We start from the raw sequence: 25,608 nt of genomic DNA, 5'->3' as shown, positions 1-25,608 counted from the left end.
ACCTCCGGATGGACTGACCACTCATGGCAAGACGAGAAAGTCCTGCTGAGGCGATCTGCCAAAGCATTCCTGGCCCTGGGGAGGTGTGCGGCCACGAGATGAATGGCATGCTGAACACAGAAGTTCCAGAGCCTGAGAGCTTCTTGGCCAATGGCAGAGGACCGGGCACCACCTTGCTTGTTGATATAGAACATTGCGGCAGTATTGTCCATCTGGACTTGAACCACCCTGCTTTTTATCTGAGGCAGGAAAGCTTGACGGGCCAAACGGACTGCTCTGAGCTCTCTGAAGTTTATGTCTAAGGAGCAATCGTGACCTGACCAATATCCTTGCATGCCAAGATCGCCTAGAGGGGATCCCCACCCCAGATCCGAAGCATCGGAGACCAGGGTAACCGATGGGGATGGGGCCGCGAAGGGGACTCCCTCCAACACTGATGCAGGGTCGAGCCACCGGGCGAGCGATGACAGTATGTGGTCTGGAACCTTGATTACCTAGTCTATGTTATGTAGGTTGGGGATGTAGACCGACGCCAGCCATGCCTGAAGGGGCCTGAGATGAAGCCATGTGTGCCAGACCATGTAACTGCAGGCTGCTATGTGGCCCAACAACCTGAGGCACCTGTGCGCAGTGGTGAGAGAGCGGGCTTGCATATGCAAGATTAGGTCTGTCATGGCATGGGATTGGTCTTCAGGGAGGAAGGCTCTGGCCTGAGTAGAGTCGAGGACCGGTCTTATGAACTCTGTGCGCTGCACTGGAACTAAAGTTGATTTCTTCTCATTTATCAACAGTCCTAGATCGTGACAGGTGGTGACTAGATCGCAGTGCTGCCGCACCTGGTGTCAAGACTGGCCCTGGATTAGCACTCGTCGAGGTACAGGTAAATCCGAATGCCCTGATGCCTCAGGTAAGTGGCCACTGGAGCCATCCACTTTGTAAACACTCTCAAGGCTGACGAGAGACCAAAGGGCAGCTCCGTGAATTGGAAATGGCGGTGGCCCAGCACAAAATGGAGGAACCGTGTGTGCCCTTAGAAAATGGAGATATGGAAATATGTGTCCTTCAAGTCGAGGGTGGTGTACCAGTCTCCTGATTCCAGGGAGGGGATGATGGAGGTCAGGAAGACCATGCAGAACCTCAACTTCTGTTGAGGCAATGCAGGTCCAGGATGGGTCCTAGGTCCCCTTTTGCTTTTGGGATTAGGAAATATCGGAAGTAGAATCCTTTTCCCCTCCTATCCCAAGGGACCTCCTTTACCGCCCGCAGCCTTAGGAGGTTTTCAACCTCCCCAGTGATGAGTTGCTCATGAGAAGGGTCCTTGAAGAGGGATGGGGAAGAGGGGTGGGAGGGAGGGGCAGTTGAGAACTGTAGGTTGTAGCTTAAGGATATTGTGTTGAGCACCCAATGGTCCGATGTCACTCGCGACCATGCTGACTGGAAGGGGTGCAGGAGGTTGAGGAAAGAATAGGAAGGTGGATCCAGGTAATTGACTGGGGCGCCATCCTTAGGTGCACCTTCAAAATGCCTGCCTCTGACCCCCGTGATGTTTTGAGGGGCTGGGTTGAACCAGCGAGGGAGAGGACCAAGGGTGTCATCGCTTAAATCTTTTGTCTTTGTCCTTTCTCCTGGAGGCATCCTGTCAGGAAGACCCCCAGGACCTAGAAGGAGAACGCAGAGGAGATGAGAACTGCTTTCTGGCCTGCTGCAAAGTGTGGAGGCCCAGTGATCGCAGGGTGGTCTGGGAGTCTTTAAGGCCATGCAGCCTTGGGTCCATGAGCTCAGAGAAGAGCCCCGCGAACTCAAACAAGAGGTCCTGGATTGCAGCCTGCATCTCTTGGGATAACCCCAAAGATTGTAGCCAAGAGCTGTGCCACTGCCCAGGCAACCACACTGGCGGCAGAGTGTCTAGGATCCCAGGCCATCTGGAGGGTGCCCCTTGCCACCGCTTTGCACTCCTCCAGGATCATGGTGAACTAGTGGGCCAGGTTCTGTGGAAGGGCCACCCTGAACTTGCCTGAGGAGACCCATACATTAAAATTGTACCTGCCCAACAAGGCTTGGTGGTTGGACACCTGAAATTGTAGACTGGATATAGAATAATTCTTTCTGCCAAAGAGGTCTAGTTGTTCGGCGTCTTTATTTTTCAGTGTGCCACTTACCTGTCCCTCTCGTTAACTGCGGACACAACCAGTGACCCTGCTGGTGGGTGTGTATAGAGATATTTGAACCCTCTTTTGGGAGGTAATACTTCTTTTCCACCCTTTTGGACGTGGGCAGAATTGAAGCTGGGGTCTGCCAGAGCGTTTTAGCAATCTTTTGGACACCTGGGTAGACAGGCAGCGTGATGCGGGCCAGGGTGGAGGATGGTATGATGTCGAATAGTTCATCTGATTGCTCTGCCAACGCCTCAATTTCGAGGTTTAAGTTGTCAGCCACCCTTTTAAGAAGAGCCTGGTGCGCCTTAAAGTCGTTGGGGGACTGCCAGTCTGGGAGGCCCACGCCACCACTTCGTCCGGCAATGAAGACTGTGAGGACATCGCAGGGGGATGGGCGGCACCTGTTGTGCTGCCCCCGTGATGGACTCCGCACTGTGCTCTGAACCCGGTGCCAGCAGTGCCGGGGGTTTGTCCAAGGTGGCCAGAATGGTGGGAGCATGGAACTGGCATCATTGGTACTCCCTAAGCATTCCAACATGGCCACTGAGCAGGCCACTGGCCCTTCTGCCATGCCGCCGCCACGCTGGTCTTGTGGGCTGATGGAGATTCGTACCCTTTCGGTGATGGGCTGAACCTCGGCTCTGATATGGACCAGTCCCCTTCCAGCGACCAGGTGGGGCTGGGGAGGCCTGCGTCTGCCAACTAACCCTTGTTGGAGACCTATGTCTAGGGGGAGGGGATTACCACTGTAATAGACCCAGGCCAGTTGGGTACAGCAGAGTAGCAGAAGGCAGATATACTGGCCACTGGATTAAAAGTTTTCTGTTCCCTGACTGACTAGAGCAGGGGCTGCTCCAGGCTAATGAGAACACCTGAGTCTAAAATTAACCTGCAAAGAGTCAGGTGAGGCCATTAAGCTAATGTGACCACCTGACTCAAATTAAGGCCCCTCTGATAATATAAAAGGGCTCACTCCAGTCAGGCAGAGAGAAGCCAGGGAGCCAGAGGAGAGGAAGTGCAACTGAAGGGCTGGTTAATGAAGACACCCTCAAGTCATTGGTAAGGGAGTCCTAAGGTAAGGGTAAAGAAGGGAGAAGCAGGAGAGCTGTGGGGAAGTGGCCCAGGGAAATGTAGCAACTCTGGCAGTGAAAGGTTGGCTGCCAACAGCTGCTACCATTAGGGTCCCTGGGCCGGAACCCGGAGTAGAGGGCGGGCCCGGGTTCCCCCCAACCCACCACTACAGAAACAGCTCCTGGGAGGGGAAAACAGGCCCCTGTCAGGACAGGAGGCTAAACTATTTTGGCATGAGGCTGTAGGAGCAACAGAGACACTGGGAATTTCTCACCAACCTCCATTGCTGGCTTATGATGAAAAGGGCTCAGTAGACTGTATCCCTCGCCCTAGAGAGAGAAGGGCTATGTGGAGGGTTGCAGTGAACCTCTGAAGCTAGCATAAACCGCCTGGAAGTGCGGGACCCACAGGGACAAGGTCGGAGCGCTGCCACACCACCTTTCCCTCATGCGGTACTGGGGCAGTAGAGATCGGTGCCATGATGGTGAGCAGTCCTGCACTGGCAGGGACGGACGCCTAGGAGACTGCCTAGGGGATAGACATCTGCACCAAGGAGATCTTAGGCGGTAGACTGGCTGGTGCTGGGAATGCGGGGACCAGTATCTCGATTCTGGCATTCTGTGCCTCAGGAAGGAGAGCGCAGTGCTGTGGACCCGGGCCTTCTAGCCGGCAATTGAGGTTGTGGGACCGGGATCCTAGGCAATGGGGATGGGGACGAACGCCTGTGATCTGGGCACTGATGGCGCTCCCCTGCCCTTTGCGGAGGTCCCATGGCTGGCTTGCTCTTGGAATGCAGCGCCATAGCCACGTCCACTGCCTGGTGTGGCATCTGCAGTGCCAATAGGCCCACCAGATCTTTGGCTGCCTGGGCCGTCTCAGGCGACGAAGATCCCTGTTGGAGCCGGGATTCCCTACCACTCCTGGGATTTGGATGCAGATCCCTGGCTGGGCCAGGAGGTCTGACCATAGCGGTACTCCCCTCTACCTCCAGGGTGGGCACATGACCTGAACTAGGTCCTTTGCCCAGGTCCCCCTTCCCCTCCGTGGATGGTGCTGGGGAACCCTTCTTCTGCTGCTTCTTGGGCACCAGCAGGGGAAACAGTGCTGGGAGGATCCCAGTGCCGGTGGGGTACTCCACACTCATGCTGAGGTGCTGGGAGCAGAGTCCAGTTGGGAGGGCTCCGATGCCAGGCGCAACGGTCTCCATCAGGAGGGCTTTCAGGCAGATGTCCCTCTCCTTCTGGGTTCTGGGACAAAAGTTTTTGCAAATGCTGCACTTGTCCTTTACATGGGATTCCCCCAAGCACTTCAAACAGCTGCTGTGGGGGTCACTGATAGGCATTGGCCTGTTGCATGACAAACACGGCTTGAAGCCCAGGGTGATGTCTCAGCCGTGACTCTAGCTACTAAACTTACTTAAATTGACTGAGTACCTAAGAACTATATACAGAGGGAATAACAACCAGCTCTTAATGCTCTTGCAATGCAAAACAAGGTGCTCCAACCAACTGTCATGGGCAGTAAGAAGGACCTGAGAGGGCTTAGGGCAGGCGGCACCTAATATACTGATGCATGAGTGCGGAACTCAAGAGGGCGCCACAGTCGAGCCTACAGATACCGCTAAGGCAAAAATCTCCAACAACTGTGCATGTGGGAGCGCGCACACCTAGAATGGAATCAACATGAGCAAGCACTCAAAGAATTTTATATTACTTCATACTCTACTATATTTAAACTTAAATTTAAGTCCCTAAGGCCCCATTTCAGAAAAGTAGTGAAGCACATGTTCAAGTCCACCCCTATTTAACAAATCACTTAAACGTACTTAACTTTAAGCATGTGCTTAAGCCCCTTTAAAGTCAATGGAACTTAAGGGCTTTGCTGAAAGAATAATCATGAAAAAAAAAAAAGGTATCTGCACTACTGCTTAAAGAAACCCCACCAGGCCAAACACTAGCTTTGGTAATGCACAAACAACTAACATTAAAATCAATTGAAATGATGAATTCATAGCACACTACTGAATTTAAACCGCTGGATATAAAAATTGGTACCACTTCACAGGTACTAACAATTTTTGAAATAAAATACTACTACTACTACTAATTTTCTAGAGCTGCACATTTTCAAATGATATCAAAACATTAACCATTTAAACTCCACTTTTGATTAGCAAAACAGCTTTGAGCTTAGTTTAATTTACAAAAGCACTTTTCAAACATTTAAAAAAATCTAACATTCATTCTCTTATCTTTATTAATAGTTTTGTGTTTGTATTTCTTAATTTTTATCTGTCCCTTGCTTAATAAGAGCTTTTTGTAAAGTTGCATTAATGATAAATATAAAAGATTTTATGAATGCATAAAGCATAATAAACCATTAAACAGAAATTAAGCACTTATATAAATGATATGAAAGATCTTGATTAAATTTGTTCTGAAAATTCAAAATTTCCTTCCCAAAACAACTTAACTGAATCAGTAAAATAATTTAAATGCACTATGAAGCTGATTTTCAGGAGTGCTAAGTTGAAGTTAATGGACCCTGCGAGGTTCTCACCACCATAAGGCCAAATGTGATATATTTTTAATTCAAGTGTAACATTTCTTTAGCTTATATATCTAAAAATGAAATCTGGGGATATAGCAGATCCAGAACTTGACAAGATAAGAGCCATTATGGTGAGGTCTGCACACGGGGATCTCATTTCCATGAAGCAAGACTAAATTGTACAATAGGCTAGACTTTGGACACTTCCAAATAATTAAACAAAAAAAACCCTCGAGTTGCTTTTTCTTTTACTGTAAGACTGATGTTCCATCAGGAAATTGCTCAAGAGAATTCCTTTCACAATCTAACTTTATAATAGTATACATTTCTATATAAACACACACAAATTACTTAATTTTAGCTTGAGACATCAAAGAACTAACTCCCTGGAGCTGTGAGCAAAAATATTTCTCAGGATGTGCTACTGCAAAAGGTATAAAACACTTGCTAGTGAAAAATCAGCTCCAGCAACACCGAAGGGGTTAACATACAAGTAAAGGAAAAGAAAAAGAAACTACAGCATTTGCTCAAGAAACTCTGTGAAAAAGCACAAGATCGAATCCGCACAGACACACCACTGGAACCCCGACCTGGGATATTCTATCTACTACCCAAGATCCATAAACCTGGAAATCCTGGGCGCCCCATCATCTCAGGCATTGGCACCCTGACAGCAGGATTGTCTGGCTATGTAGACTCCCTCCTCAGGCCCTACACTACCAGCACTCCCAGCTATCTTCGAGACACCACTGACTTCCCGAGGAAACTACAATCCATTGGTGATCTTCCTGAAAACACCATCCTGGCCACTATGGATGTAGAAGCCCTCTACACCAACATTCCACACAAAGATGGACTACAAGCTGTCAGGAACACTATCCCCGATAACGTCACGGCAAACCTGGTGGCTGAACTTTGTGACTTTGTCCTCACCCATAACTATTTCACATTTGGAGACAATGTATACCTTCAAATCAGCGGCACTGCTATGGGTACCCGCATGGCCCCACAGTATGCCAACATTTTTATGGCTCACTTAGAACAACGCTTCCTCAGGTCTTGTCCCCTAATACCCCTACTCTACTTGCGCTATATTGATGACATCTTCATCATCTGGACCCATGGAAAAGAAGCCCTTGAGGAATTCCACCATGATTTCAACAATTTCCATCCCACCATCAACCTCAGCCTGGTCCAGTCCACACAAGAGACTTCCTGGACACTACAGAGCTAATAAATGATGGTCACATAAACACCACCCTATACCGGAAACCTACTGACCGCTATTCCTACCTACATGCCTCCAGCTTTCACCCTGACCACACCACACAATCCATTGTCTACAGCCAAGCTCTGCGATACAACCGCATCTGCTCCAATCCCTCAGACAGAGACAAACACCTACAAGATCTCTATCAAGCATTCTTACAACTACAATACCCACCTGCGGAAGTGAAGAAATAGATTGATAGAGCCAGAAGAGTACCCAGAAGACAGGCCCAACAAAGAAAATAACAGAACGCCACTAGCCGTCACTTTCAGCCCCCAACTAAAACCCCTCCAACGCATTATCAAGGATCTACAACCTATCCTGAAGGATGACCCAACACTCTCACAGATCTTGGGAGACAGGCCAGTCCTTGCCTACAGACAGCCCCCCAACCTGAAGCAAATACTCTCCAGGAACTACATACCACACAACAGAACCACTAACCCAGGAACCTATCCTTGCAACAAAGCCTGTTGCCAACTGTGTCCACATATCTATTCAGGATACACCATCACAGGGCCTGATAACATCAGCCCCACGATCAGAGGCTCGTTCACCTGCACATCTACCAATGTGATATATGCCAGCATGTGCAAGCAATGCCCCTCTGCCATGTACATTGGTCAAACTGGACAGTCTCTACGTAAAAGAATAAATGGACATAAATCAGATGTCAAGAATTATAACATTCATAAACCAGTCGGAGAACACTTCAATCTCTCTGGTCACGCGATTACAGACATGAAAGTTGCGATATTACAACAGAAAAACTTCAAAACCAGACTCCAGCGAGAGACTGCTGAATTGGAATTCATTTGCAAATTGGATACAATTAACTTAGGCTTGAATAGAGACTGGGAGTGGCTAAGTCATTATGCAAGGTAACCTATTTCCCCTTGTTTTTTCCTACCCCCCCCCCCCCCCCCCCCCAGTTCCTCAGACGTTCTTGTTAAACCCTGGATTTGTGCTGGAAATGGCCCACCTTGATTATCATACACATTGTAAGGAGAGTGATCACTTTAGATAAGCTATTACTAGCAGGAGAGTGGGGTGGGGAAGAAAACCTTTTGCAGTGATAAACACCCATTTTTTTCATGGTCTGTGTGCATAAAAACATCCTCACTGCATTTTCCACTTTTATGCATCCGATGAAGTGCACTGTAGCTCACAAAAGCTTATGCTCAAATAAATTGATTAGTCTCTAAGGTGCCACAAGTACTCCTTTTCTTTTTATGGTAGTATTTAAGTAATAAGGCACTTAAGACAGGTTGATTGTTATCATGGTAGGTTGGCATAGACGACTACACAGAAATTCAAATTTTGAAACACTTTGTTGAATTCTATTTTTTTATACCATTAGATCTGGCCCACCCTAATTAACTATTTGGTTGATTACATCCTGCATTAGTCAAACTCAGGTCAGAAACACTAATCTAGAGCCTAGAGAGACAAGGTGGGTGAGGTAATGTCTTTTATTGGACCAACTTCTGTTGGTGAGAGAGAAACTTTTGAGCTTGTCTAGAGCCTAAGCAGCTGAGAGTCTTAACATAGTCAACCATCTTCATCCTGTAGTAACATCAATATCTGAAATTCAATTCTGGATTTCTTCAAATCACTACCATATGGCTAGCTATTGTTTACACCCTGTCTCTTAGGTGGAAAGTGGGTGATTTTCTACATTCATACAGGTTTTAGATCCCACAAGCTGTTTTGTTTTTACCATCCTGCTCTGAAAATCATCCTTCCTGTTTAGGTCTGGAAGGACTCACTTTGACATTCCTCATCACTGCCCTTTAACTATTTAGTGAAAACCACACCCTCCTGTCACTGGCTGTGCATGCAGCTTACACCATGCTCCAGGCCTTTTTGGGTTTGAGAGAAAAAGTCAGAACTGAGAATCAAACTCTGCTGTGCACCAGTGCAGGAACTGTATTAGCAGTGGCTCACTGGGATGGTACTGTAATTCTTTTTTTAAAAGATCAAATTCAATATTCCACGCCAGCCCCACCTTCCCAAGCTCTATAAGGATCCTTCCATGATGCAAATCATATGATAGAATAATGGTGTGTGAGCCTGGCCACAATAGTTCTTTCCAGAACAATGGATTTCCTGTGTATGAGAATTACCTATTCTGGCAGTTGCGTCAGTAACTCCATATTGCAAAGCAGCTTCTTGCTGCCTTACTGATAAGATGTTATTCATCAGGTGTAAAGAAAAGTTTTAAATTGTATATTAAAGCCTATTTACACCATCAGTGCAACATGAGACAGCCAGCAGCATTATCTTTTCAGGTGGATTTCTCAGCAAAGCTTTTTCTCTTTTCTCACTTTCATCCTTATTCTGCTGACATCTTCTTTTTGCTTTCCACTTCCCCTTGTTTTTCCTCAGACACTAGTAACCTAATCTACATGATCATTCCTTGTTTCCTCCATCTGGATTCTAGATGGTTTTGCTGTTGCCACTGCACTTTCTTCCGTTTGCTCCTTAATTTTCCAATTGCCCAAAACAAAACAGAAAACTTTGGTTAACATTCCTTCTTTCCTGATAGAGGAACACCATCCAAAAGCTTCCAGTTGCTATTTGAATAGAAACAGATGAAAAAAATTCAACTCCATATGTATTCCCTTAAAAGTAGTAAAATGCTGTTATAAATGGAAGTAAAGTCAAACAGATACCTTCTACGTAATATACAAAAAAACTCTTAACATAGCAAAACTTTTGCCATAGTTTGAAAAAATTAACATATCATAGGTACAAATGTGTATAAAGATAATTTAAAAGTTCCTCATACAATAAATTTTCAAAACTACTAATAGGGAACCATATTAAGAGTTCTATCATTCCAGGGTTCCTTGGTACACATCATTCCCGAAGATCTTTTGCACTGCAGAATGAGTTGACTTTGCTGGCTTCACACTAAACTGCCAAAACATTCAAAATATGTGGCTGTGCAGCAGCTTATAGGAGTGGTTGGTCATATGCACAAGAGAATGAGAAATACAATTATGAACATCAGAGTTCCTCTCTATTTTCAGAAATGGGACTACGTATGTCTTTTTTCTATTTAAGTCATCTCTTCTGTCTTTCACATTCCTCTACTCTCCAGTATTCAATCTCAATCCCTATCCTGGTAACTGCCATTCACACTATCTTTCCAACTGGGGAGGCTAAATACATAATATCCTGCTGAAAGATGGAGGGCCTTCTGATCCAAAGCTCCTTTAGTCAGTCACAGTGCTTGTTGATGAACAGCGGGACAGACTCTCTCTTACCAGGGATATGAGCTGCCTTTACAACATTCTGGGAGCAGCAACATTTTGAACTACAAAGAAACAGTTTAGAAGGTATTCAGCAACATATGCAATTTTCATTAATTTTGTTTCGGCTTCTGCATACATTAAATTTCAAGTCAATTAATATAATATTGTGCAATAAAGTAAAAAAAAAAAAAAAAAAACCCTAAGAAAAACAAAATGGAAGTACTAAGGCCTGCATAAAAACAAATATACTTTTGGTAGATAAGAAATTAACTTTTGATATTGTTCAGCTAATTGATGCAGTACTCTTAAGGAATGCAACTGATGATCTACAGATCTTCTCTGCTGTTTATAAAGGGTACAAAGAGCAACTTTTTAAAAATTTACTGAAACAATCTTACACAGAGGGACACAATTACTGCTGTGAAGTTAAGTAAATAAATAGTTGACATAAATGCATTTTGAAAAATTTGTTCTTTAGTACTATATCGTTCATAAAGGCATTGATTGGCACCACAGCAGAATTCTGACGGAGAGTACCATACTCTCCTCTCCCTCATTTCACACTTATTTTTTCCTTTTCTTTTGAAGTATGTGGTCAACAGTATTTGAAAAATTAGGCCTACATTTTCAAAAGGGGCTAGTGATTTTGGGATCTAACTTTGTAGCTGAAGAAGTTCTTATTTATGGAATTACAATTGTTAAAACAAGTTCATTTATTTGAAGTATATACTTGAAGATCGGCGTGCATCTCTTCAAAACCTATGTGGGGAGTAGAGAACGATGAACAAGCCATCTGAAGAATGAGAAGCTTTGGCTGAAACCACGCTAGCCAAACCATCCCAGACAATTTATAACAGTTTCATAACATGCCTATTACAGTTTGAGGGGAAAAATCCATGTACAATCTGGTTGGAGAAATCCTACTAGAAGTAGGATCAACTGTGCTTAAATATGATAGTTTCTATCATGGTTTCAACTGAAGTAAATTAGATGGGGGCATGAAAATAGATAATAGTTTTTGGATTAATTTCTTTATGTCAGAAATTAAAAATTCTATACCTAGATTTTGATTTGTTAATTTAAAGGTACTAGCAGTATTATTTCCTGAATGAATGTTTAGTAACATATTTTTTATTATATAATGAGTGTGGGTGTGAGAGAGTGTGGAGGCCTAACAGATGGGTCAATACTCTGATTACTGTGGCCTCAATTAGTTTCCCTGGCGATGGTTGATTGAGGGAATAAGGAGGAATTAGCTAATCAGACAGGGGGGTTGGTGGGTGAGTTCAGGAACTAACTAGCCCATCAGCACAATAGCTTGATAAAAGAAATGAAGGATCAGAGGACGGAGGACAAGGCTAGCTGAGCCCAGACTGAAGGAGTTCCCAAGGAAGGGAGATCCCTGTTCCTCCCAGGGCCCTGATGAACAGGGGCTGAAGGCAACAGGGTCATATGTATTAGAATTGCTGTACTGTGTGTACAAGTGCTGGTGGAGAGGACTTGAATAAATTATACAGAGTGGAGACTAAAAGAAGGGAGTCTGAGTGGTTTCTGCGGTGGCTCAGGAAAGGGAGGGGCATACAGTATGAAATACTTCTGTATTTATGAGGACTGCAGAAAAACAAAAAGTTTTGCAAACAGTAGAAAATAAGGATTAAAATAGTTTCCTCAATAAAACAGAATACACTGTTAAGTCATCGGTAACGATAAGAATTCCCTGCCAACACCTTGTGCTAGGGGACATTAAACTCCAGCACAAAGGAGCAAACTAAAACCACTATCACTAGAAAAGGATCTTTCATGTTCTGCTGTGCAGGCCAAATTTTTTTAATAGTTTTTCTGCTTCATACTAGAAGTATCAGTTGGGCAAGTCAGAGATAGGGTGAAACTGCTTTAACTTATTTCAAATTCCTTATTTTGGTTAGATCAGCTTTACATTTTGCGATTTCTGCCATTTCTAGATACCCACTCATGCCTTGCACATCAAGTCAGTAACCTTAGGCACAGCCAGAAGTTCAGAAGGCTATAAATCATAAGTTAAACAATAGTGCATTAAAGCAAAATATTTTTTGTATAATAAAAGTCTTATGTGAACAAGTGAGTTAGCAGGACATAATTCAGGCCAGAATACAGCCTAATATGTTTCCTTATGGGATTTGTATAAGTTTCTCATTGTGCAAGTACAACAACATTTTTAGTGAAATAAATAGTTTCATAAGCTATCCTCATGAACCAGGAATCAAAAGCCCATTAGTACTGCAATTCATACCATTAAAATAAGAACAGAACCCAAAAATAAATATTAGACCAAGATAATTCTTTGACTATATATGTGTGTATATATATATATATATACACACAAAATATATATGGCTGTGTATATATACCTTCCCCTCCTCAGTGTTTTGTTGACATGAATTGTGAACGTCGTCTTCTCTTACTAATTTTCCAGGCCATGAAGTCAGTCCTTTTATTTGGCCCCAGACCAAGTCGCCAACATTAAACGTCCTCGGCCTGTAATGTATCAACTCATTTGAAGAAGGGGACTCTGGATTCCTTAGGTCATCTTCACTGCTGATGCTTTTAGCATCTGAAGGGCTAGGCACGCACCCATTAATGCTTTTGGCATTAAAGTCTCCATTATAATGGATATAGTCTTTAACTAGAGAACTTTCCAAACTATTGGAGGAACTTGGAGATTGCTCCTCCATGACTAGGTCTTGTTTAGAAGTGTTCAGCAACTCTCCAAACCCTCTACTTTGTTGAAGCCTATTTCCATTTATGTGTGCACATGTTTCCACAGTGTTCTCCAGTCTCTCTTTAAAACTCATCATAGTTCTTTTGTAATTGTTATACCTGAAATTCTCCTCCAACAATTTATCACTTTGACAGTTTCTCTGTGGTAACAGTATCTGATGCTGCTCACCATGTAACAATGGCAGTGTGGAGACGTTATTGGGCCTTTCATGGCAAGGACTGCTGTGGACATGGGTTGAATGGTCTAAAAACTCCTCACACTTCCACCTATGTATCTCTCCTCCAGGGTTTTGCTCCTCTTCCCACTGTTTTCTGGATGTATTGCAACCTGCTGATTTGTAATATTCAAATCCATCCCCTTCACTTGAATTTTTACTATGTTCTGAATTCTTCAGGATTCGTGTCCCTCTAGTGTTTCTTATCCTACCGTCGTGATCAGAAACACCAATGTTTCTTCCATGGATTACTGCACTGACAGCACTAGAAAGATTTAATGGGTCACCAATTGAGGCTGTGAAGGCACTCATGGCACTCAGAGCTGGAATGGGACTCATTTGTGTTGTACTGCTAACTGCAGTGGTGATTACGACTTGCATTCCTTTGCTTGCAGCATCTACGACTGCTTTGTAGATAGCATCAACTGAAGAATCACCCTGAGCAGCTACACTGAGGCCATCCTTTGCCTGTTGTCCTAGAGTTGGTTCAGTCCTTTGCGGCAAATCACAAGACGTATCTTGAAAAGGAGGAAGGGTAGTGTTGGAACTCTCAGGAACTGAAGTTATCCCCATTTGAGTGATCATTCTTTTGTTTAAAAGAGCAGCGTCTTCCTGCATTCTCACCTTAAAAATAGGAAGGAAAAATTATAGAAATTTATGTTTTCATTGGATGCTATATTTCAGAAGACACATTCATTTAATTCAGTAACTGTGATGGTTACACATCAGTGACACATTTTGTCATGGTTGTACATAAGCAGAGGTCTACTTAAATTGTGGAGAAATCACACGTTTTTCACTGATTGGCATAAAAAGCAAATTTCGCAGATGTGTTCATACAGTATATTCCAATCCGCCTTCCCTACAGCTGCTGCTGGCAGTGGCACTGCCTTCAGAGCTGGGTGCCTGGCCAGCCGCCTCTGCTCTCCTGCCATCCAGCTCTGAAGGCAACACAGAAGTAAGGGTGGCAATATCGCGACTGCCCCCACAATAGCCAGATTTCACAGTCTGTGACGTATTTTTCATGGCTGTGAATTTGGTAGGGCCCTATACATAAGTAACAAAGATTGTCACTCAATGAAGAGAATCAGAAAATGAAAAGGCAACTCAAAACATAAAATAATATGCATATGAACACAAACTAGCTTTCACACTTTGTTCAAAAAGACAAAGCTTTGTAACAACAGGTGGTATTTGAGATGATAAAACTTTCAAATCTCTCCTGTTGTAGCCGCATTTCCACTCACCTTTCTGAGTCCCTCTCCTTTTCTGAATGAAGTCCAAGATCCTCATTCTTACATTCAAAGTCCTAAACAACTTAATCCATGCTTATATCACTGTACCCAAATCTATTTCCTCCTATTCTTCCCTCAGTCTCTACTTTCCTCCCCAGTTTCACTCCTAAGTGCTCTTTTTGTCTCTACCCACTCTCTGCTTTGTATTTTCTTTGATGCAACCCACAGGCTTGAAATTGCCTCCTATTTGTCATGTGCAAGTGACCTACCTTTCTCTTCTTATACACTTCTTTTGGGAAGTCTTACCACTTTTAATCCTCATCAACCAGGTCTCCGACCCTTTGCATTGAAGCTATTTCATGCATTGTCTATTATAAACTAAATTACATTTTGAGGAACCTTGTATATTATGTTTGTATTTGTCATGTACATGTCATGAGAGTGAAGTAAAGATAATAAGCAATATTAATACTTGTGAAAGTCTGAATAGAAAAGATGCTTTAACTAGTGAAGCCAAATATTTGTAACTACTGCTTTAAATACTTACCATTACTAAACACTTACATAATTCAGGACACAAAGAGAAAATATGAAGATACAGCTAATGTAACTCACATAGTTAATAAACTGTGAAGGGGTTAATAGGCAGTTAGATTACTGTGATTTTGCAAACACAGGGAAATTTCTAGTTGTCTAGACTGACAAAATGATATGTTGTCTTTTTCCTTCTTAAAGAATAAAAGCTTTTCTGGCACTATCACCTGCATTTCTGCAGCCTTCATGTTCTCAGTTCTGCAGCACTATAATAATGTTAAGTACATACTGTAACTCTATTTTTGTTCTCTATCTCAGTTGATACTTTCACTGTCATTCTATTACTTTAATATTTGAATTTACATTATCAACAGAATTGTCTGTTTGGATGGAAATGTGAAAGGGAGATACTATTTTTTCAAAAATTTTATTATATGCCTGTCCTTAATTACTATGGACCTGATCCAACATCCCCTAAATCAACGACAGTCCTTCCATTTACTTTAATGAGCACTATTAGAAAAAGTCAGTTACTCACAATAACCTCCTATTTCCTATTAACTGACAACTATGTTAACTTTTTACCATTCAGTCTCTACAATTCATTCTCAACCAGTAGTTTATGATCACACTTCAAAAGCAAATTAACAACTCCTGAAAGTTCATAACAGCTGTCAATAGATGCACATCATAAGGAGTTCCAGTAAAATAAAAATGACACTAAACTTAAAAGTAAAAGATAAATAATTTCAGTAACATGTTTCTGATTTGCAAATACAAAATCCATACTAAAAAAGGGCAACCAACTGCAATAAAACAGATTGTTTAAAACATTCAATGAAAAAGCAGAATATAGATACCAATTCTACTATTACAGTTTTTTAAATTCACTCAATATTGATGTCAGTTTGCTCTCTACCTGAAAATTCTGAAACAGACAAGCCATAGGGTTTGGGTTGTTAGCTGGTCCAGGAATTGAGGGTTGCCCTTGAAACCCCTGGAGATTCTGGTACCCCTGGAGAAGCTGATGTTGCTGCTGATTTGAAGGAAACATCTGATTGTTGTTCAACAGTGACTGGAGATGAGTCAGTTGATGGTTATTCAAAGTAGTGTTTATCGACGACATGTCACCTGCAATTCCAAACATATGGTAAAGTAAGTCAGCATAGTTTTCAAGAGTCCATGAGAGTTTCCTTGAATCATATTTTAACTGAATGGTAAACAAATACTGACACTCTCTGTACAACAAAACTTCTGTACCACAATCTCAAGGAACATGTCTCCTACTATTTATTCCTTCATTTCTTCAGCATTCTTTCTTTCAGGTTACATCTATATGTGGACTCTTTCTAAAGGATTCTGACATGACTGTCCTTCATTCTGGAATGGCACACAGCCAGGTACAGGAGAATGAGCATCAGTGGTATTTATTTTCTTGGAAATCCATTCTTAACTTCCAAAGAGCGACTGCTTCATACCATACCAACACCTTCCCCTCCCCCAACCTTTTGGTAACTATGACACCACTGTTTGACCTGACTACACAACGATCCAAGGCCTCTTGAACACAAAAATACACTGGCTAACTCTACTAGTCTTCTCTTTTCTAGATACAGGAGAAAAATCTCATAAGAAAAACAAGCTATATTAAAAAAAATCTGCATTTTGTATCAAAAGAAAAATCTCTTATGTAAATTAAAATGTGAAAGAAGAATATCACAAACAATAGGAAAACAAACACTTTGAGGCCCCTGATCCTATGAAATTATCAAATAAAAGAAGCCTGAAATGGATTTTGCACTTGAGTTAACACAAACTAATGTTTTTCCTAAATTTTATACTTGTGGAATCAGCTGATGAAAATCAACAGACATTTTATTTTAGAAAAAAAATTAATCCTAATTCAATAACAATCCTAATGCTAAATTAAATTATATTGTAAAAGTAGGGCTGAGTTCACAGTAACAATCTTGTAGCTTGACATAAGTAACAAAGCTGCAATGCTTTCCAGCTCTTTGACACAATATTTTGGTCATCCTACTGGTATAGTTATTTGCTTATTGAGTCCAAACAGCACAGAACACAAAATATATCACGTTCTGGGTAAATTCATCAAGGGACTAGAGATTTAGGAGAACAGTTTAGGCTTAAGATTTCATCAGTTATGTAAGGGCTTGTCAGGTGTGATACCCTCAGTTTCAAAACTACAACGAAGAAACGAAAAACAAAGAAATATGAGAACAGAAATGTACAATCAAGGCCTAGAAAGGGCAACCTATTTCACTGAACTTGTGCAAGGCTTTACTTGGAGTGCTTTATAGGACATGTGCTATGGTTTTGGCGTATTTTTAATTTAAATGGAAAAAATGCACTTGGCCATTTTTCATCAACTGCACAGCTACTCATACTAACCCTGTGATGCCACATATATTTGAAATAAAACACTGCATCCCAAAGATGCACCTGTGCTTTTATTACATGAAAAATAAAAGGAGTCCAATTTGCCTGACTGAATTAAAGTGTGTGTAGTAGGTTTGGTGGCATCAGAATGAGGGAATGGAAAATAAAATTATATCCAAAAACAGTATTAAATATCGCTGAATTTTTAAAAATTGCTATTTAAAATTTCTGACAGTAAAGGTTGTTTTTCTCTAGAAGTATTCAATGACCTGTGACATACAAAACCCTTTTTATAAATAGTGCAATGAAATGGAGTCTTTAATAATAGAAAATAGAATCAGAAACTCTCCCCCCAACCGGTTTTTTTTTTTTTAAATCTGTGAAAAAATTTAACTTACCAAGCAGACCTGTCCCCAGTAGAGGGTTAAGTAGCTGTGGCACCACAGAGTTATTGTTGAGTTTAGCTGGACCAGATGTATTCCCAGCATTATTAGATATGTTCAGCAATGTTTCTGCCATTGACACCACTGCTGTCCCACCAAGTGTTGAGACAGACAGTGCTGTCACTGCTGATGATGTAGTGGTTGTGGTAGTGGTTGCCTGGGAGGAGGTTGCTATGGATATCTCTGGATGATTAGCAGTGTTGCCCGATGCGGAGTTCAGGACACCTCCCAACAGCTGGGGATTTAAGGCCATTAATCCCGAGGCCCCAGTGACAGCTGGGAGGAGCAAGGGGTTAGAAGTAGTGTCAGTGCCTGTAAAGCTTGGTATAGGGTTCCCCAGGGGGTTGGTTAAAAGGGTCTCTGCTCTGCTGCTGTCTGACTGATTGCTTGGCAAATGGTCTGGTGGGGCTGTCATCTGTGTTACTGAGGGTACAGGGTTATTTTGCTGTTGTAACAAATCTGAGATGGTCAAATTGAAAGATGGTAGGGGAACCATGGCAGCTGCTTGGGCTTGATTCTGAAGTAGGGCTGCTAGAAGCTGAAAATGAGCAGGCTGTAATACCTGCCCATCCATGTCACTGGAGAGAAAAGCTAGCGCAGCATTTACACTTGGGTTGAGTAAACCTAAAGGGTTGAGTATGACCTCAGACTTGCCTTCTCCTGCTGAAGGCTGTAGTATATTTAATAGATTCTGGTTTAAGAGATGTTGTTGATTCACTGGCAAAGAGATAGGTAGAGAATTGAGAAGGTTTGGATTCAAAGAATGCGGAAGATTGTTGTTTGAAGAGCAGTTCTGTGGAAAGTGAAGTGTGTGTTCGTGGCCAACAAAAGGGAAATCACTCCCAATAGGCAGCTGGCTCGGAAGTGGGTTTGCAGCTGCAGTAGTGACTATAACACCATCTTGAAGAACGGATGTTGTCTTTGTGATGGCTGGTTGGCTGGTTCCAGCTATGGCTATGGAAGATGATGGTCCTGAACCCCCTGTAACACAAAACAATACATATATTAATAATGTCTATTAAAAGTCAAATTTTATCATCACTGCAACGATAACCAGACTCATCCAAATTTAGCTATATCCAACACTCAGAAGAAGAAAATTCAAACAGCATGATTTTAACATTTTTTTTAATAAGAAAGAATTTGCAATGAATTATTTCTGATACTACACAGAAATGCCATTGCCACATCACAACTGGAATCCTGCTTAAATGAAAAACTTATGCTTCTTTTCAAACTCCTTCAGCAGAGAATTGTATAAGAGGATTTCATTATTTTATTAAATATATTTTGGATTCGTCTAGGACTGAAAACCACCCATCTGTTACTATGTTCAGTCTTGAACCCACACCACATCCACTGCTAAAATGATCAGCAACGGCCTTAAAACCTAATGGTAAAGAGTGTGGTCCTAAGATCAGATCCATGAATTCTGGCTCATAGTTTCCTGATTCTATTCCCAACTCTGCCACTGTATTGCTTTTTCCATCTGTAAAATGATCAGAACATTTCCCATCTCACAGTATGTTTTGTGAATTATTGTTTGTAAAACATCATTTCTGTCATCTTTGGAGGAAAGCATAATTATTATTATTAGTGTGTAATTTAACTGGCAAGCTCCAGAAAACATTAAAGACAAATACAAGTTGCCAAGGAAAACAACAGAAGTTTTCTGGAAGAAAAAGGTAAAGTCATTTCGGTGGCCTGGATGGATCCTTTGCTTGGAGTGGCAGAGAAGTCCAAAGCTTCCCTGCTGAGTGGATTTACAATAAACGCTATTTATTCAAGACTGGTTATTCTTTTTCTGTTTCTGCATATCTGTCTATCATCTTTAAACAATGTTGGACTCCACAAATAAATTATCTGTTTTCCCCTACCTGAAGGAGATTTCTTGTTTGAATTGACAGTAGCTGTATGCAAAAGATATGTGTCAGAGGAGCAGAAGAAATAAAACAGAATGTAACCACCTTCAAACCATACTTTTCAACCTTACATGGTGACCAAAGAGATGCCCTTTGTCTCGGAAAACATAAATAGTAAAAATGCAGATTAATTTTATAGCAATAAAAGCTATTTATTTTATCTTCTATTAAAAAGCTGCAGCAAATTCCATTGCGTAGCCCGCTGATCAGATAAAAATCAGAGAGCATCAATTATAATTTAGCAAAACTCCAGAAACAAATACTACTGGAAACTGGGAGTTCAACTACCTTCAGAGAATTGTTAAAGACAGAATCCAATTTTTTATCGGACAACCCACAATACCATCATTCAAGAAGTGTAAAGTATTGACAGCCAAACATTACATATAGTTATATATATTACATGAGATGTCAACTGTTGAGCTCCTTGGGCCAAGGATCATGCCTTCTTTTCTGGGAAGCAACTACAATATTATGGCACAAATAAATAAATAAATAAATAAAATATTGCAGCTGAATTTGACAGAAATCAAGTTAGTAATCATAAGAACAGGATTTCACAAGCTACCTGGGCTAGCATGTTAGTGGACTGGTATAAATGCTTTTATGACTAGTAAATTTCTCCAGGCGGCAGTCTGGAACCCGTGACAAAACAGTAAAACAAAAGACAAACTGTCCCTCTCCACATGGTACAGTACACAGGAATTAATATGTGGTCTGGAAATATATATCCAGAGTGGTAGGCAACTTCCCCAAAAAAGCTAATTAAAAAGTGAAAATAAAACAAGTTCATAAGGAATCTTTCAAACACTGAAATGACAAGGGTGGTGAGTGGCAATTGAATGACATGTAAGAGAATGAGAATTACAAGTATGTCAAGTAAGTTTGTTTTCTGTCAAGATAATTCTCCTATTAGATACTCATTTCTGCAGACTGAAAGTCTCTAAAACAAAATGTCATAGAAAAAAAATCTCTCTCTCTCTTTTACACACACACAGATTGCATGGAACATGACTACATCAACATAATGGAATGGTACGTTAGAGGTTTTGGGTTTTTCTCTTTTTAATATGAGTTTGTGACGGTCACTTTGGCTCCAAAAGGCAACAACATGCATGAAATGTGTAATTCATCCCCAATGAGAGGGATTAACAATTTAGAAATAATTTTAGCATGTTTTATTGATACTATTTTTCATTTCTCATATCTATAAGCCAGACATCCTTAGTACCATGAGTTTGACTGTACAGGTCCCAGAGAACAGAAACCAAAAATAACTACTATATTTTAAAAAGAAAAGGAGTACTTGTGGCACCTTAGAGACTAACCAGTTTATTTGAGCATGAGCTTTCGTGAGCTACAGCTCACTTCATCGGATGCATAGCATATCGTGGAAACTGCAGAAGACATTATATACACACAGAGACCATGAAACAAAACTTCCTCCCACCTCACTCCCCCGCTGGCAACAGCTTATCTAAAGTGATCCTCAAGTAGAGCCATTTCCAGCACAAATCCAGGTTTTCTCACCCTTTTCCCCCCCCCCCCCACACACATACAAACTCACTCTCCTGCTGGCAACAGCCCATCCCCCTTTGAAACCCCTCTTTATAATGCGCATGATAATCAAGGTGGGTCACCTCCAGCACTAGAAAACCTGGATTAGTGCTGGAGGTGACCCACCTTGATTATCATGCGCATTATAAAGAGGGGTTTCAAAGGGGGATGGGCTGTTGCCAGCAGGAGAGTGAGTTTGTATGTGTGTGTGTGGGGGGGGGGGGGAAAGGGTGAGAAAACCTGGATTTGTGCTGGAAATGGCTCTACTTGAGGATCACTTTAGATAAGCTGTTGCCAGCGGGGGAGTGAGGTGGGAGGAAGTTTTGTTTCATGGTCTCTGTGTGTATATAATGTCTTCTGCAGTTTCCACGATATGCTATGCATCCGATGAAGTGAGCTGTAGCTCACGAAAGCTCATGCTCAAATAAACTGGTTAGTCTCTAAGGTGCCACAAGTACTCCTTTTCTTTTTACGAATACAGACTAACACGGCTGTTACTCTGAAACCTGTTACTATATTTTAGAAACCTCTGAAAACATTAAGTAACTTTTTCAAACATAATGTAGCATATTTTAAGGACTTTCCAGGGCTAGAAGCAAGTTACTTGCATTTCACTGGAAAGCAGGGAATCTTCTTTTTCTAACAGTATATTTCTAGCTCTGATGTGTCAGGTAAACATTGGTATCTATTAGTAGTGCAGGATTGAATCCTGAAAGACAAAAAAAGGGTTATTCACCTTTTGTAATTGTGGTTCTTTGAGATGTCTTGCTCACGTCCATTCCATTGTGGGTGTATGTGCGCCCACGTGTGTGGTCGCTACAGACTTTTGCCTTAGTGGAGGGGTTCTCAAACTTCTTTGCACCGCTACCCCCTTCTGATAACAAATTCCTACACGACCCCACAAGGGGGACCGAAGCCAAAGCCTGTAACTTGAGCCCTGTCACCCAAGGCTGAAGCCTTTGGCCCTGGGCTGCGGGGCTCAGGCTTTGGCCCCGGACCTCAGGAAGTGTAACGTCAGCCCTGACAACCCCATTAAATGGGGTCCCGACCTACTTTGGGGTCCTGACCCACAGTTTGAGAACTGATGCCGTAGCGGGATCCGTAGGGCTGGCTGTGGCGCCCTCTGGAGTGCTGCGCTCATGCGGTGGTATATCAGGTGCCACCAGCCCTGCGCCCTCTCAGTTCCTTCTTGCCGACTACTCCGACAGAGGGGCAGGGGGGCGGGTAATGGAATGGACATGAGCAATACATCTTGAGGAACAACAGTTGCAAAAGGTGAGTAATCGTTTTTTCTTCAAGTGCTTGCTCATGTCGATTCCATTGCAGGTGACTCACAAGCAGAATACCTGGAGGTGGGCTCGGAGTTCACAGTCTTTCAGATTGGAGTACTGCTCTGCCGAAACCAGCGTCATCTTAGCTTGCTGGGTCAGCGCATAGTGGAAAGCAAACGTGTGGACAGATGACCAGGTTGCGGCATGGCAAATTTCTTGGGTTGGCACCTGAGCAAGGAAGGCTGCCGATGACGCCTGCACCCTAGTCGAGTGAGCCATCATGATCGCTAGTGGGGGCACCTTTGCCAGCTCATAGCAGTAGTGGATGCAGGCCGTGATCCAGGCCCAGATTCTCTAGGTAGACACTGGGCAACCATTCGTCCTCTCCACGACAGCAACAAACAATTGTGTAGACTTACAGAACGGCTTTGTTCTATCTATGTAGAAGGCCAGTGCCTGTTTGATATCCGGGTATGCAGCCTGCATTCCTCATCAGTCGTATGAGGCTTTGACAAGTATGGAGCTGGGAGACAACCTTGGGCAGAAATGCTGGGTGCAGACGCAGTTGGACCTTGTCCTCACAGAAGATTGTATAAAGCGGTTCCGACATGAGTGCCCTGATCTTGGTCACCCTATGGGCCAAAGTTATGGCAACCCAAAACGAGACTTTCCAGGAGAGAAGCAGGAGGGAACAGGAAGAAAAGGGCTTGAAGGGGGGCCCCCATGAGCCTTGACAACACAAGATGCAGGTCCCAAGGAGGTACCAGGTCCCGGACATGCGGGCAAAGGCGCTCCAGACCTTTCAGGAACTGCACCGTCATGGGATGGGTGAAGTCCGTTCTGCCTTGAAATGGAGGGCAGAAAGCTGAAATGGCCGCCAGCTGTACCTTGACTGAAGATAGCGACAGCCCCTGGAGCTTAAAGTGCAGCAAATAGTCCAGGATGTCCTGCAGTGGGGCCTCTTCCTCATGAATGCGGCGATCCGAGGCCCAATACGAGTACCGCTTCCACTTTGCCACGTAGGTAGCCCTGGTGGAGGGTTTCCTGCTGGGCACCAGTGGAACACCGCCATTCTTCCCCAGTTAGCCACCCAGTAGCCAGGCAGTCAACTGCAGCGCTGCCAGGTTTGGATGCAGTAGATCACTGTGGTTGTGGGACAGCAGATCCGGCCAAAGAGGCAGCTGCAGCGGGTTGGGTGCCGAAAGACTCAGCAGCATGCCAAACCAGTGTTGATGAGGCCACGCTGGGGCTTTGAGGATGACTGTCACTTTGTCTTGCTTTACCTTTAGCAGGACCTTGTGGATTAACGATATTGGCGGGAAGGCGTACATCAGTGCTCCCGACCCCAGCATCAGGAAGGAGCCCTTGTCTCTGCCCAGCAGAGAACAGAACACGTGGCACTTTCTGTTCTGCCTGGATGCAACAGGTTCACCCAAGGAGTTCCCCACCTGTGAAAAACTAGGCTGACCACCTCCAGATGGAGTGACCATTTGTGGCAAGACAAGAAGGTCCTGCTGAGGTGATCTGCCAGGACATTCTTGGTTCCGGGCAGGTGGGTGGCTACCAAATGAATAGCCTGAGACACACAGAAGTCCCAGATGTGCTGCCCGGCCTGTTGACGTAATTCATCGCAGCAGTATTGTCTGTCAGAACCTGCACCACCTTGCCTTCCAGGTGGGGCAGGAAAGCCTGGCAGGCCAGGCGAATTGCTCTGAGGTCCCTGACATTCATATGAAAGCCTAGCTTGTGTTGTAGCCAGAGATCCTGGGTATTCAGCTCACCCAGATTGGCTCCTGAGCCCAGATCAGACACGTCTGAGACCAGGGTGAGCGACGGAGATGGGGTTGCAAAGGGGACTCCTTGCTGCACCGAATTGGAATCCTGCCACCAGTCCAGAGACAAGAAGATGTGGCTCAGCACCATGACCTGCTCGGTCCAGGGGATGCCTGCTGGGAAAACAAACTGAGGCCAGCCACGCTTGCAGAGGCCTCAGAGGAAGCTGGGCGTGGTTGACCACGTATGTTCATGTGGCCATGTGGCATATCAGTCACAGTCATGTGTGGGCTGTGGTGAGTGGTTGGCTCTTTATGAGGGAGATCAAGTCCGTTATAGCCTGAAAATACACTTCTGGCAGGAAGGCCCTGGCCCGTGTAGAGTCGAGAACTGCTCCGATGAACTCTATGCGTTGGACCAGCGTTAACATGGATTTTTCTGTATTTATTAACAGGCCCAGGTTGCCACAGATGGAGCACACCAAATCAAGGCTCCTGTGCACCTGCTCCGGAGACCTGCCCTTAATGAGCCAGTCGTCAAGATATGGGAAGATCTGGACCCCTCGACGCCTCAGGAAAGCTGCCATCGGCGCCATGCATTTTGTGAACACCCTAGTGGCCAAGGATAGGACAAAGGGTACCGCTGTGAACTGGAAGTGGTGCCCAGCCACTATGAAATGCAGGAAACACCTGTGTCCTGGGAATATGGAGACATGAAAGTAAGAGTCCTTGAAGTCAAGAGTGGGGTACCAGCCCCCTGAATCCAGGGAAGGGATGGTGGAGGCCAGGGAGACCATGTGGAACTTCCAACTTCTTGAGAGATTCGTTGAGGCCCCACAGGTCCAGAATGGGTCTGAGGCCCTCTTTTGCCTTCGGGATTAGGAAGTAGCGGGAGTAGAATCCTCTTCCTTCCATGTCTCGAGGAGCCTCTTCCACAGCTCCCAAACTTAGGAGCTTCTTGACCTCCTGATTGAGTTGCTCGTGAGAAGGGTCCCTGAAGAAGGATGGGGAAGTGGGGTGATGGGAGGGAGGAGTGGCCAGAAATTTCAGGGTATAGCCCCGAGCCACTATGTCCAGGACCCAGCAGTCCAACGTAACCCACGACCAGGGGGGAAAAGGCCGTTGAGGAAAAAACGGAAAGGATCCGGGCAGTTGACTGGTGCATTGTTCCTGAGTGCACCCTCAAAATGAGCAC

At 43.6% G+C, this 25,608-nt stretch overlaps 1 protein-coding gene across 19 annotated transcripts in view; it reads right to left on the bottom strand.

Annotated features, from left to right (window-relative positions):
• The window catches only part of MBD5 (methyl-CpG binding domain protein 5), a 248,204-nt gene that overhangs the window by 32,087 nt on the left and 190,509 nt on the right, over window positions 1–25,608 (bottom strand). For 14 of the 19 annotated variants that reach the window (XR_006284871.1, XM_043525239.1, XM_043525240.1 and 11 more), the window contains 3 exons: window positions 17,847–18,872; window positions 15,968–16,179; window positions 12,695–13,903 (listed from right to left, as the gene is read on the bottom strand). Coding sequence is in view for 17 of the 19 variants with exons in the window: in XM_043525239.1 (XP_043381174.1) it covers window positions 12,695–13,903; window positions 15,968–16,179; window positions 17,847–18,872 (2,447 nt within the window). In the remaining 2 variants the exon portion in view is untranslated. Of the gene's footprint in view, window positions 1–10,319; window positions 10,370–12,694; window positions 13,904–15,967; window positions 16,180–17,846; window positions 18,873–25,608 lie in introns of all 19 variants that reach the window. The other 5 variants (XM_037913159.2, XM_043525243.1, XM_043525244.1 and 2 more) reach the window with 2 other exon arrangements.

The sequence above is a fragment of the Chelonia mydas genome, chromosome 11 (genome assembly GCF_015237465.2).
Source record: "Chelonia mydas isolate rCheMyd1 chromosome 11, rCheMyd1.pri.v2, whole genome shotgun sequence".
NCBI lineage: Eukaryota > Metazoa > Chordata > Testudines > Cheloniidae > Chelonia > Chelonia mydas.
This window is presented reverse-complemented; position numbering and strand designations above follow the sequence as displayed.